Below are 13,627 nucleotides of genomic sequence, written 5' to 3'. Positions count from 1 at the left end.
AACAAAAAAACATGTTTGCTTTTTCTACACAACCAGGAAGCGTCCTTCGAATATCTTCAAAATGAGGGAGAACGTCTACTGTTGGAGGCCATGGATGAGCTGGAGGTGGCCTTCAGTAACACCACTGTCCGCACAGACTGCAATCACATCTTCCTCAACTTCGTCCCCACTGTCATAATGGACCCCTCTAAAGTCAGTGTCCAGCACCTAAATGTGATGACTTCTCTGCATACACCAGTATTATCTCTCAGTGGTCTATGTCCTCTTCTTGGGACCTTCCAGATAGAGGAGTCGGTTCGCTCCATGGTAATGCGCTATGGCAGCCGTCTTTGGAAGCTGCGCGTCATGCAGGCTGAGCTCAAGATCAACATCCGTCTGACGCCCACACCGGGAATGCCATTCCTGTCCGCCTGTTTCTCACCAATGAGTCTGGCTATTACTTGGACATCAGTCTGTACAAAGAGGTCACCAACCCAAGTTCTGGACAGGTGAGGACAGTGGACGAAGGTGGCCCCAAATCAAAGCATTTTGTAAGAAAGCAATTGTATCCATAATATGTGGCATGTGGCAGGGGATTTGTTATGCACGTTGGTTTATGGTTCATTGTCATGTGAATCACTGGCTTCCCTTTTCAGATCATGTTCCAGTCATATGGAGATAAGCAGGGTCCTCTGCATGGCATGCTGATCAACACGCCGTATGTGACCAAAGACCTGCTGCAGGCCAAACGCTTCCAGGCACAAACTCTGGGGACCACATACGTCTATGACTTTCCTGAGATGTTCAGACAAGTACTGCAAACCTACTGAATTATGTTTATTTCATTATCTGTTGTTATCTGTCTAATACTTTGACTCCTACTTAAAATATTCTCGTAGGCGCTGTTTAAGCTGTGGGGTCCAGGGGAAAAATACCCCAAAGATGTGCTGATGTGCACCGAGCTGGTTCTGGACCCTGAAGGTCAACTTGTGCAGATGAACCGCCTGCCTGGAGACAATGATGTAGGATGCTTATTAAACCATTCATGTCGGTTTATGCTTTCTAAATGTGCTGATGCTGAAAATCACTACAATCTATTCTTCACCAGGTGGGAATGGTTGCCTTCAAGATGAAGATGAAGACTCCAGAGTACCCAGAGGGCAGAGACATCATTGTCATCTGCAATGACATCACTCACATGATCGGCTCGTTTGGTCCTCAGGAGGATGAGCTGTTCCTCAGGGCATCTGAGTTGGCTCGGGCCGAGGGCATTCCCCGCATTTACATCGCAGCCAACAGTGGAGCACGCATCGGCCTGGCTGAAGAGCTTAAACACATGTTTCAGGTGGCCTGGATTGACCCCACTGACCTCTACAAGGTGACCTTCGATGTGTTTTCTACTAATATTTACAGTATACAAGTTGAGGCACAGACAGGAAATAGTGTTTTAGCAATATGTATGTATGTGTGATTGTGCATTTCTTATCAAAGCTTATTTCCATTTCCCCGCAGGGCTTCAAGTACCTTTACCTGACCCCCCAGGACTACACTTGTGTCAGCGCCACCAACTCTGTTCACTGTCGCCACGTAGAGGAAGGGGGCGAGTCCAGGTACGACAAATCCTTGGTTGTTCTCACCTTAAACCCTTAACGTGTCTGTAGGATAACCGAGATTTGGTCTTTTACGATCTTCATCTCTGTGTCAGGTACATCATCACAGACATCTTCGGGAAGGACGATGGTCTCGGGGTCGAGAACCTGCGAGGTTCTGGCACCATTGCTGGAGAATCCTCTCAGGCGTATGAAGAGATTATTACAATTAGCATGGTGAGAATATATATCTGATTTTCCTGTGAGTAAAAATAACAAAGGTTGTCGTCACGTGAGCCAATTCTTCTACCCTAACAGGTGACGTGTCGAGCTATTGGAATCGGAGCGTATCTGGTCCGTTTGGGACAGAGAGTGATTCAGGTGGAGAACTCTCACATTATCCTGACTGGAGCAGGTGCTCTGAACAAGGTAAGTTAGGTAAAGAATTCCACTGCTATTGATGAATAGCAAAATATAAAATATATTTATAGATATTAAAATGTTTTAGCTGCTTACAGTGTTGGAGACTATCTTGTTCATTTGAAGTTGCTCAGTGGTTCATGAAGCAAAATGAAGTGTTCTTACTGGGAAGTTTTATCAAAACAAAATAAAACAGCCTACAGAAATCTTTGTCCCAATGAGAGTCCGTGTGGGATGCGAATTTGTTTAGCCCAATGGCCAAGTTTCTGCTTGTGTGCAGGTTTTGGGAAGAGAGGTCTATGCATCCAACAACCAGCTCGGAGGAATCCAGATCATGCACAACAACGGAGTTACGCACACCACCGCGCCGGATGACTTTGAAGGCGTCTTCACCGTCCTCAAGTGGCTCTCCTACATGCCAAAGGTCTCGCTGAACATGAGCGAGTTCATGTAGTGTAACTTTAAAGTCGATAAAAGTTGGACCAATGCTTCGGATCACTAACTATATATAACCTCTTCTCCTTACAGGACAAACACTCCCCTGTGCCCATCATATCAACTGCAGATCAAGTAGACCGAGAGATAGAATACACTCCGACTAAGGCCCCGTACAACCCCCGCTGGATGCTTGCTGGGAGACCTCACCCCAGTGAGTGTCCACATGTGATATGAAAGCCCTCCTTTGCAGCTGTCAAGCTGGTTGATATCATTTTTGTCTGCATCAATGTGATTAGCGGTGAGAGGTTCCTGGCAGAGTGGATTCTTCGACCACGGCTCCTTCATGGAGATAATGGAGTCTTGGGCTCAGACGGTGGTGGTGGGCAGGGCACGGTAAAGAGCTCTACAGTCAAGGCACACGCCTATGAAATATTATGAGTTTTGTAAATTCTTAAACTTGATTTTTTTAAATATCTTGGTCGAATGAAAACAGGTTAGGAGGAATCCCCCTCGGTGTCATTGCCGTTGAAACACGCACAGTTGAGTTCACTGTCCCAGCTGATCCAGCAAACCTGGATTCAGAATCTAAAGTGAGTAAATTACATCACAGGTTTATAAAAAAAAAACAGGTTTGGTCTCAATTCTTCAGCTCTATTCGTGTTTCCTGTGTCGATGTCAGGTCCTGCAGCAGGCGGGCCAGGTGTGGTTTCCAGATTCAGCCTTTAAAACGGCTCAGGCCATTTGTGACTTCAACCGTGAGCATCTTCCTCTGATGGTGTTTGCCAACTGGAGGGGCTTCTCTGGTGGAATGAAGGGTAACATATGAATACTGAACTTTTCAGAGAGACTGCATTAAATTCATGAGTGTTTTTTATTTGATTAAAAAAAATAATCTGTTAATTTTGCTCCCAGATATGTATGACCAGATACTGAAGTTTGGCGCCTACATAGTGGACGCCCTCCGTGGTTTCCATCAGCCGGTGCTAGTGTACATCCCACCACATGCTGAGCTGAGAGGAGGATCATGGGTAGTGATAGACCCCACCATCAACCCACTGTGTATGGAGCTCTATGCAGACAAGGAGAGCAGGTACATGAAGCAATGATATCTGGTAAAGGATATTGACATGGTCGGGAATAACCAGCCTTTCATTTGTCTCTCTGTCGCTGCTGTGCTTTCTATGTCCAGAGGTGGTGTGCTGGAGGCTGAGGGCACAGTGGAGATCAAATTCAGGAGGAAGGACCTATTGAAGAGCATGAGAAGACTAGATTCAGTCTACGCGAGCCTGGTGGAGCAGCTTGGTAAAGGCTATTTCTTTCTCCACCAACTAACTCTCTGTTGTTCCTAACCTTTCTGACAAGCCTTTGGGTAGATCAATCACTCACTTCTATTCCATCAGCTTCCCCAGAGCTGTCTGACAAGCAGGTCAGAGAGCTGGAGACAAAGCTCAAAGCCAGGGAGGAATTCCTGTTGCCCATCTACCACCAGGTGGCAGTGCAGTTTGCAGATCTCCACGATACCCCAGGAAGGATGCAGGAGAAGGGTGTCATCACTGTGAGTGCGCACTTCATCAACACACTCATGTTATGACTGACAATGTGTGTGTGTAACATTGCAGAAATTAAACTGTAAAATTACTGGTTGGCCGAGGGATACAACCACGAGGCAGTAATTCCAGTTGAACTCCTGGCAGGATATCTTGGAGTGGAAGAACGTGCGGACCTTCTTCTACTGGCGTCTGCGTCGGCTCTTGTTGGAGCAGGTGGTGAAATGTGAGATTCTTGAGGCCAACAAAGACCTCAGTGATGGACACATGCAGTCGATGCTTCGACGCTGGTTTGTTGAAACGGAAGGAACCGTCAAGGTACGTTGAAGGCAGTCTCTGTAGAGCTAATGGATTGAATTCCACAAAATAAAACACTGCTCTTACTTTTTTTTTTTTAAATGACTGCATTATTGTGAAGTAATGCTATTTTCCACATTGTTATTTACTGTGAACATTATTAACACATACTAAGCTAATATAATGTTCTAGTGCTGTATTTGCTTGTGGCCTGAAAACATGTGGTTGCTTTTTTTTTTTTTTATGTGCCTCATTGTTGAAGCTGATCAGAGATTTAAAGGTGTATCCGTCCACTTTTTTCCAGGCCTACCTTTGGGATAATAACAAAGAAGTAGTTGAGTGGCTCGAGAAGCATTTAACCAAGGAGGATGGCATACGATCAGGCATCCGAGAGAACATCAAGTACCTGAAAAGGGAAAACACTTTGAAACACATCCGCAGGTACAAACCACATTTTTGTAACCTATTTATGTGATCTTATTTTTTATGACAATACAGTCCCAATCACTCCCTCAGTTCGGTCATATTCCTCCCACATGGCCTGTAAAACACTAGCGCTACACTGAACAGATTGCTTAATCTTAAGTCATATATAGCAAACAAAATGAAGAGATTCCTTATTTTAGCTCTTTGGTCCATCTTCAGTTTGACACCTCAATGGGGTACATGAAAGTCAGATTTTCTTACACAGAAATGACAGAAAATACTGCACACAAGCTCAGACCAGTTTCACTCTCTTGCGCTTTCAATGATTTACTCCAGCACGTTCCTCTTGTGTTCCAGTCTGGTAGAGGCCAGCCCTGACATAGCCATGGACTGCATCATCCATATGAGCCAGAACATCACTCCGTCCCAGAGGGCAGAGCTCTCGCATCTGCTTGCGACTATGGACAGCACCAGCACCAATTAAGCTGCGGAGCTTCATCGGGTCATATTTGAATTATATATATGGGTTATATTTAACAACAAAAAGCGATTCTCCGGTTAAATGCACCCCGTTGGTAAAGAGATGGAAAATTTATTAGGGCACAAAGTGACCTATTCCTCAGAAATCACATAACCACTACAGCGCTCCGCCTGTTGTAAACCTTTTGAAAAGCTTCTTTGCAGGGACGTCATGGTCAGTTTGACATGCAGACAAAGAGTTTGTCTTTTATATTTGTGAGGAAAACAATTTCAGCTTCTCACATCCAGGAACGTTGTGGTTCACAAAATACAACTGGATGTCACACTTCGTTTGGCTGTATTTGCACATAATTATACAGTGTGACTGCGTTTGTGAAAACTTGTGAAAACTTGTGGAACTCAATAGACTGAACAAAGTGGGAGACCCCTTAGTTAGTGGATGGGTGTTGTTTTTAGTTAAATGTATTAAATAGAGATCTTTTGTTAAACGGTTCATGTAACTCAGATAGCTGATCAATTATTTGATTGATTATAAAGTAAAACTAACAAAAAAGCGTTTTTTGCATTGAACAAAAAACTAAAAAACTAAACTGAAAACTACCAAAATGTACCAGTATTAAATTATGAAATGCAAATGAAGAAAAGATTAAGAATAAGATGGACTCAGCTGTCCCTTCACTTTCAGCCTGTCTATGTTTCTATGCTGTAGTGTTTTGTGTTCTACAAAACAATGTAACGAATGATAGGAGATACTGTGACACTTTATGTGATACTTCTGAGCTTTTCTTTAATTTTTGTTGATGCAGTAATTCTTAAGATTCAGGTTGGACAAAGATTGCCAAAGTAGTCGCTTAAGTGATGGCTTAATTTGCCTCTTCTGCTAAAAACAGCGGCATTCAATTGAAATGAAAATCAACTCTGTCTTGTATTGTATTCCACTGAAGACTGTTTGTTAATAAATGTCATTGATATATTTTTGGCAAAACTGATTTTTATTATGATCAAATTAATGAACATAATATACATCAGACTTTTGAGGCATGATAATCACATTGTGTAAAAGAATAATGTGTAAAATCTGGATTATTCAAAGTGTTGGCACACGTCTGCATTTTGGATTGAAGGGAGTAAATACAGTTGAAAGAAAGCTTTTCTGTGGCAATAGCAATGTAAAACATTCATATATATACAGCAAAAGATGATAGATATCGCCTTTTCCAGCTGCCTTTTTATAAATATAAATAAAACATCACAGCAATAATGTCTAGCACAATACAACAGACAAGAGACAGAGCTAAAGAATAGTAGGGCCTTGAAACGCAGAGCAGAGTGAACAGTAGAAACACCGGCGGACGCTAATGCACACATACATCTCCACGGTCTTCGTAATTAAACGGGCTTCGAGTCTTTGAATTCATAGGTCTCACACACTTTGTCTTACAGCCACATCTCTATTCATCAGCAGTATTAGTTCTTAAGTAGCAATTTTGGACCGCAAGTGAAATGATGTTCAAACCTCCTCCTCCAAGTAGCCCTCCAGCCGACTGCAGAAGAGCTGTGTGGTTTGTGTCATTTGTAGGTATAGAATCTCAAAAAGAAAACCAGAAATCGGACTTTGACCTCAGTTTCCTTCAGTTGGGTCCACGGATATCCACAGACGGTGGAAGGAATCAGGTTGACTCTGCGGGAGGAAGTTCAGCTGCTTCATAAGAGGGCGATGGGCTTGCTGTTGGCCGGCGTGCCCATGTACTGAGAGGACAGGTGGTCCTGGGTGGTGTAGGAGGTGTAGAGGCCCGTCACTTGTACATCTGACAGCGACATGTTCACTCCAGTGGAGGAAGGAGTCAGGTTGGCTGTTCCCAAGTCACAGTCCGATAGTCGCAGTGGTGAGTTACTGAAGGTACCCAAAGCATCCAGGTTAAAGCTGTCGTCCTTCATTTCCTCCCACAGGTTACCTGAGTACATCGATAGAGAGGTGAGTGTACGGATGGGGCAAAACTGCAACGCAAATAGAACTAAAAAACAGTTGCAAATCATATTTACCTTGAAGGGCAAAGTCCATGATGCTGGGGTCAAGTGCGTCCACCTCTGTGTGTGTGTCCCCATGCATACTGTAGAAATCGTCCGTTGGCTTGTTTGAGTGCTGGGTGAGTGGACTGTGGGACATGTCTGGGACGGTGTGGAGGGGAGGCGTCTGGGCCGGGGCAGGGGACATTGGGGCCAGGCGGGCCTGAGCGTGGAGCTGGGCCTGAAGCTGGTGGTGGTGGTGGTGGTGGTGCATGGGTAAACAGGGCAGGGACAGTGTGACTAATTGCTGAGGTTGCATCTGGTTTGGGACGGGCAGCGCCAGGCCAGTGGGACAGCTGGGCAGACGGGTCATGCCGGGGTCTAAAACCTTGCGTCTGCAGTTCTCCGGGCGGTCTGTGATCAGTTTGTCCAACTCATCTGCAGGAAGAAACAAAAATATGGTAGTAAAAATGTTCGGAAGATTTAGGAGACCTTTATTTGAGACCTCAAATAAATCAGTTTCTTACCAGGGTTGGCCATGCTGCGGCGGATGGCTGGGAGGTCCTTGCGTTTCCACTTCTGCATCTCTTCCTCCATCTTGTCAATTTTGGCCGGATTCAGCGCCCACAGACATCCCTTACGGGATGAGCTGCTTGTCTTGTTCTCCACTTTCTCAAAGCATTTGTTTAAAGACAGGTTGTGTCTGACTGAGTTCTTCCACCCATCAGGTGCAGTCTGCAATGAGAGATGAGTCAGGCTCCTTGTCTCCATGCACCTTCTCTTTTAGTCCATCTTTTTTACATTAGAATATCATACCTTGAAATAGGGGAAGTGTTCCTTCATAAAGCTATAGATCTCACTGACTGGGAGGCTGCCAGTTTTGCTGTTCTTCAGAGCCATGGCAATCAAACAGCTGAGAAGAACCACCAAACAAAAGTCTTTATTTAACAGTGTGTAGAAGCAGAGACGGTTAAACAAGATAATTCAGGAGATTTGTCTGGTATTTTATTTCATCCACATGGGTGCGGTCTGACCTGTAGGAGTAAATTGGCTTGGGAAAAGACTTGGGCTGCAGTTCCTGTTCTTGTGGAGCCAGGCGAGGTTGCGTGAAAATACTTTGGTTGTTGAAAGAGACGTTGCTATACAGCCCACCACTTGAACACTATAAGTAACCAAAGAAAAAACGAATCAATAGCTTTATCCTTTGCATTTATTCATCTTCACCAATTTACCAACAAAATATAAAATTGTACTTATAATGGCACTTTCCTATAACATGATTTGAAACTGCTTATTTGATGAAAATGTACTTTCTTCTTACTTGTTCTTCTGAGTTTGTATCTCTATGTATCTAAATGCACTTATTTTACGTCGCTTTGGATAAAAGCGTCAGCTAAATGACATGTAATGTAATGTAATAAGAACAAGGTACGTTATTAGTTGAGGGTTTTGTACCTGTTGTCCAGTTTGGGTCAGAGTGTACACCTGCTGGGGGGTAGGCTGGTAGACTGAGGTAGGGCACTGGTATCCTGGAGAGGGCATCCCATTCATGGAGAACGGAGACATCTGTGAAGCAGAGAACGTTTGTCAATCGACCCAATAAAACATAACGCGTACAGTTATTTGCGTTGGTGTTAAAACTCACACTTCCGCTGTGGGTGTTGATGATGCTGATTCCCAGAGGGCTGTGCTGCATGTTGCTCTGGAGGTGGAGCATGGAGCCCTGATTCGCTGTCATCCCAGACATGTTACTCAGCTGAGCTGTGACAAGAAGCAGACACATTCCTATTAGAATAACAAAACGTTCTCTGAAAAACAGATTTAACCAAAAACAGATTTTTTCAGGTGCTTTCAGACTTATAGATAACAGAGTTTTCTTGACGGGGACAGAGTGGAAAGTGGTGGGTAATTTAGTTGGAAACACTTTATGCATACTCATTATGTTATGCCGTTTATTTATCTGCTGACCTCAATATTAAAAATATGCAAAGGAGTCAAACTCCCCACCAAAACTATTAAAATAGATTCATCTGAGGTTAACTGTGGTATATTTTAGAAAACCGTTAAACCGTCAAAATTGTGTTGCTGCACTATCTTTTGCTATCAAACTGTGTTTTCATCTGCAGATGCTAGACATGCAGACAATGGTGATTTATCCAATCCGAGAGATGATGCATTTTTTGAACGTTACCCTGTCCCCTCCCTGTCCTCACCTGTCTGTTGCTCCAACAAGCTGCCCTGGGAGGGCCCGTTACTGGGGCCTCGGCCATCAGCCATCTGCTGCAGCCGGGGCACATCCACAGAGGTGAGCCATGACAGAGACTGCAGGTCCCCAGGGAGGTCCTCCTCCCTCAGCTGGGAGGGGTCTGTGGTCAGAAGCCTTCGAGGGGGAGAAGGGGGAGGAGGGGAAAGGTTTGGAGGGAGGTTAACACGGCTGCCAGCTTAGAGACACGCAAAGACCTAAAGTGGAATTTAAATCTAACATTTGATAGTACGTTTTCTACTTCAAAGTGGGAACCACTGCAATGAGTCTAAATGTGGGCAAACAGCTGAAAGCTGCTGAATGAATCCGTGTATTGACACAGCCATACGGGATTAACCAAAAGCAGATTAATTTATTTCGCAGTGACTGATTAAAACAACAATGAGGTAGTTAAACAAGCTTTCCATTCACAATAAATCGTTAGTTGAGATATTTTTAGATTTTTAGCACTTTGTTTTCACCACGGATAAAAGAAATTATAAACTATTTCATTTGATGTAGTAATTCATATTTTATCCCTAATTTTATGAATGCTGTGCTATAAATTGGATTAAACTAGGATTTCTGCTTAACCAGTGCACTGCCAGTTACAATAAGCTTTCAGTCCTCACATCTTTTATTTGGTGAGTCTCAACGAGAAAGAAAAGAAAAGACAGGAATCCTCTTGAATCCTCTCCAGTCTCCTCTGCACACACACACACACACTTACTGTGCAAGGTTTGGTAATTGGGGTCGCTATGACAACACCTACTATTCAGTTAGGGTCTGTGGACAGTGTAAGAGCTCACCCCCCCCCCACCCCCTCCCCTCGTCCACACACAAAACAAATCTCCTAATAAAAAAATCAACCCTGTATCAGGTGACCACAGTCTCGCTTTTCACCATTGGCTGAATCACAAGTAAACAAGCATCAGATCGTTTGAAACATGGGACAGCAGCACATGTTGCCTGCAACAGTTGGCCTTGTCTATTGAAAAATGATCACCTATTGTATCCCAAACGACAAATCTGCCCAGTGGCACGTGGCTCTATTGTCTTCAACAGACCCTTCCTTGATTGTCTCTGTCGTTTCTTTTCTTTACTCAGCCCCCTGCATTAATCTGTTGGAATGACAGCCCTCACATAAGAGGGACAAATAGGATGCCATCTGCTTCCCTGTCCCTTTCCAGCCTCTGTCCTCGCCCCAACCCTCCACCATGACCCAACCCCCCCCCCTTCCCCCCACCCAGGCCAGAAAGGGGGTGCAAATGTAGTTTGAGGTCAGGACTCTGTGTTTGCCGGATGAATAAGTGACATCATTGCAGCCAGAAATCGGCAGCACACGTCCTAGAACACCTTGCATGCGTCAGTTAATGATTTAGCGTGATCATCTTACTTCAGCAGGTGGCAATGTGACGTTTAACACCCTGCAAGTTATCTCAGTGGAGCTCAAGTTTATCACCAATGCTGCTGAGTCTTCTTCTATTTACAACTTTCAAAAAACTATTTTGATGCATTATAATATGAAAATGCTGCTGTAGGGAAAAAAAATTCCCCTTGCGGGACTAATAGAATACCATCAATAGAATAATAGAGTATACATTTATGTTTCTAATAATTGGAGTGTATGACGGTTTGAATGATAAAGCTACTTTCTTCCCCTTTTGTTTTAAAAATTCCTCTTTCACTCTTTGTGTCACAAATCTACTAAAGGTTTAAATTTGAAGTAAAAGAAATGGCCAAACACAATGGAAACAAATAGATGTTACATGGGGGGTATTCCCACCTCCCCTCCCATCCAAAACCAGCAGCATAGAAATTGCTCACTGATGCAAAACATGTTGAACTGGTGTCTTCATGTATCGTCCAAGCCTTCCAAGAGGTTCAAAAACACTAAATATTGCACCTCCTCCTCCCTCTCTCCTTCCTCCTCTGCCTGCCCATGTCCTTTTCTAATTGGGAGCCACTTGTGCATACTGGTGACCCAGAGCGCCCGTCTCCCCCTGAGCCGGCAGGCCAAGAGGCTCAGGCTCTCCGTGTGCCGACAGCGGGAGTGTAAACAGAGCTGATGGTTTCTGACAGATCCATTCAGACTGAAAATCATTTATTCTTCAGGATTTTTTTTTCTCTTCGTCCTTTTCCAACCCCCCCCCCCCCCCCCCCCATGCACAAAAAGAGCTGTCCATCTACCTTTTCTAAACATAGTGGGGTTAGACAGCTTGTACCGTGACCATTTTGGAAACACCTTAAAGGGGTTGAATAATAAAAATATGGGTTTTATTTATTGAGGCATCACATATTTGAGTGTTTTTGCTAAGATGCAACAAAAAATAATGACGTTTTTTACTGGTAACAGCCCTGCTAGAACTGCACATATTTTAAATAACCAGTCTCACCTGTAGTCCTGTGGAGATGGATGATGCCCAGCATTATCAATTATTCCTGACATCCTGGATGTTATTCCACTTTCTATCATTTCCTGGGATATGTGGTACCACTGAAAAAAACATCAACAAATGATCACATTTTAGGATTCTTCAAACTGAGACCAACAAGATTTGTAAAAGAAATAATCACAATACAAATTATATGATTCAGATTTTGGAAAAGCGAAGGATTTTAAACTTCTTCAAAAAGCAAACCTTTTAAATTAAAATATATGTCTCAATGAACATCAAACACAAGAGTAAACATATTAAGAATTCTGTAAACCATTTGCTATCAGTGTGCCTTTGTTGTCAAAGCCCCTATTGTGTTTTGAATGTTTTTAGATCCCCCTAATTGAATTTCATGAAGAAAAAAAGAAAAAAAAGAAGAAAATATATTTATATATATATTCCATAAATATAGCTCGTATTCAATAAGCATTATAACATGTATGACATACCATTTTAGTCACATTAGCTCAAGTTTAAATGTAATTTAGCTTGGGTACAGAAAATCCTGGTGAAAGAATAAAGAAAACAAAACAATGCCAATATTCACCTAAAGACCAAGATGCTAATAGACAGAAATAACAATGAGTTCAAAAAATCACCTGTTTTGGATGATAATGAAGAATGTGTGAACCAGTCGCGAGCCCACGTACTGTATTTCGCTGTGTTGCACTTGATTCTCCAAACACCGTTTTTAAATTTCCCTCTCTGGAGCGGTCCGGCGCTCACGCATGCGCAGTGGAGACTTCAGCGCAGCTCCCATTCGCTCGAGGCAAAGCAAGTTCCCATGAGTTTGACAGCTGCAGTTGATGCAATGACTGTCAACGCAAGCGTCATAAATCCACACCTGCCACGGCAAGTGCAGACGTAGAGATGTTGAGGTTTTATTTCGTTCTCAGTTTTGGTTTTTCTTGCGGGGGCGGGGGGTGGGGCTTTGTTTCAAGGTGTAGTTATCGTGCGCTCCTCCGCATGCAGACATTGAAGTCCTCCTGTTATAAGATGATGATTCAAGAGATGGGAATATAAAAGGATGGTTCCCTGGATGTCTCACGCTGTCACATGTATCTCCAGTGACACACAGACAACTTAATAAAATACACAAAGTACATGAGATCAGGCCTTAATCCTGCCGATGCTATATAGCCCACATATACGGCAAAACGTGTTTTAAAAAAGAACAAAAGTTGAACCGGATGAAGCGCAATAAAAGCAACATAAAGGCACTTGTGTTAAACGAAAAACAAACAAGCAAATCAGAATCAACGTGAGGTATCCGTTTCGCTCCACTATATCCTCCTGACAGGTTATTCCCGGTAAGCTCCCTCGATCGGGTCTAAAACGATGTGAGTCGCTGCTTGTGGTGGCATCTGTGAATGCCAGTGGGAACTTTTTTTTAAGGGAAGTGCTTGTAGATAATTTGCTTCCCGCCGCCTTGGCCGCGTCCTGCTCCTCTCAGCAGTGGGAAAAGGAGCCGGGAGGCGCGCAGGGGGGGAGTCGGAGGGCCGGGGGGCTGCAGCAGGAGGCGGCAAAGGCAGTCGTGTGTGTGTGTGTGTGTGTGTGTGTGTGTGTGTGTGTGTGTGTGTGTGTGTGCGTGTGTGTGTGTGCGCGTGTGTGTGTGTTTATCTGTTTGTAAAAAAATACAAAATGATTATTCGTCCAACTCCTCGCTGAAGATGAAGTATAAGAAAAATATGTCAGAGTTGAATGCACAGTGGACAAATAACCTGCTTTACAGAAAGCATTTGATCTTGGTGTAAATTTAAGTTG

General features: G+C 43.6%; 2 protein-coding genes across 2 annotated transcripts in view; one reads left to right on the top strand and one right to left on the bottom strand.

The window, feature by feature from the left end:
* The window catches only part of acacb (acetyl-CoA carboxylase beta), an 18,062-nt gene extending 11,913 nt beyond the window's left edge, over positions 1–6,149 (top strand). Inside the window, 20 exon segments of the mRNA XM_062562174.1 lie at positions 22–192; positions 283–384; positions 387–488; positions 636–791; positions 879–1,001; positions 1,088–1,357; positions 1,492–1,589; positions 1,685–1,805; positions 1,887–1,997; positions 2,269–2,412; positions 2,517–2,637; positions 2,723–2,819; positions 2,920–3,016; positions 3,106–3,241; positions 3,339–3,516; positions 3,616–3,728; positions 3,827–3,981; positions 4,121–4,291; positions 4,575–4,711; positions 5,054–6,149. Of these exon segments, the coding sequence (XP_062418158.1) occupies positions 22–192; positions 283–384; positions 387–488; positions 636–791; positions 879–1,001; positions 1,088–1,357; positions 1,492–1,589; positions 1,685–1,805; positions 1,887–1,997; positions 2,269–2,412; positions 2,517–2,637; positions 2,723–2,819; positions 2,920–3,016; positions 3,106–3,241; positions 3,339–3,516; positions 3,616–3,728; positions 3,827–3,981; positions 4,121–4,291; positions 4,575–4,711; positions 5,054–5,180 (2,730 nt within the window). The 3' untranslated portion in view covers positions 5,181–6,149.
* Positions 6,150–6,188: 39 nt separating this feature from the next.
* foxn4 (forkhead box N4) lies at positions 6,189–13,382 on the bottom strand. The gene is made up of 10 exons (XM_037482112.2): positions 12,463–13,382; positions 11,822–11,922; positions 9,397–9,563; positions 8,829–8,944; positions 8,639–8,749; positions 8,218–8,345; positions 8,000–8,096; positions 7,711–7,918; positions 7,220–7,621; positions 6,189–7,131 (listed from the first exon to the last, which is right to left on the bottom strand). The coding sequence occupies exons 2-10, from the start codon at positions 11,899–11,901 to the stop codon at positions 6,881–6,883; spliced, it is 1,560 nt and encodes a 519-aa protein (XP_037338009.2). The 5' UTR covers positions 11,902–11,922; positions 12,463–13,382; the 3' UTR covers positions 6,189–6,880.
* Positions 13,383–13,627: the final 245 nt, after the last annotated feature.

The sequence above is a fragment of the Pungitius pungitius genome, chromosome 5, assembly GCF_949316345.1.
Source record: "Pungitius pungitius chromosome 5, fPunPun2.1, whole genome shotgun sequence".
NCBI lineage: Eukaryota > Metazoa > Chordata > Actinopteri > Perciformes > Gasterosteidae > Pungitius > Pungitius pungitius.
The sequence above is the reverse complement of the archived record's forward strand: the minus strand, read 5'-3'. Positions and strand labels throughout refer to the sequence as shown.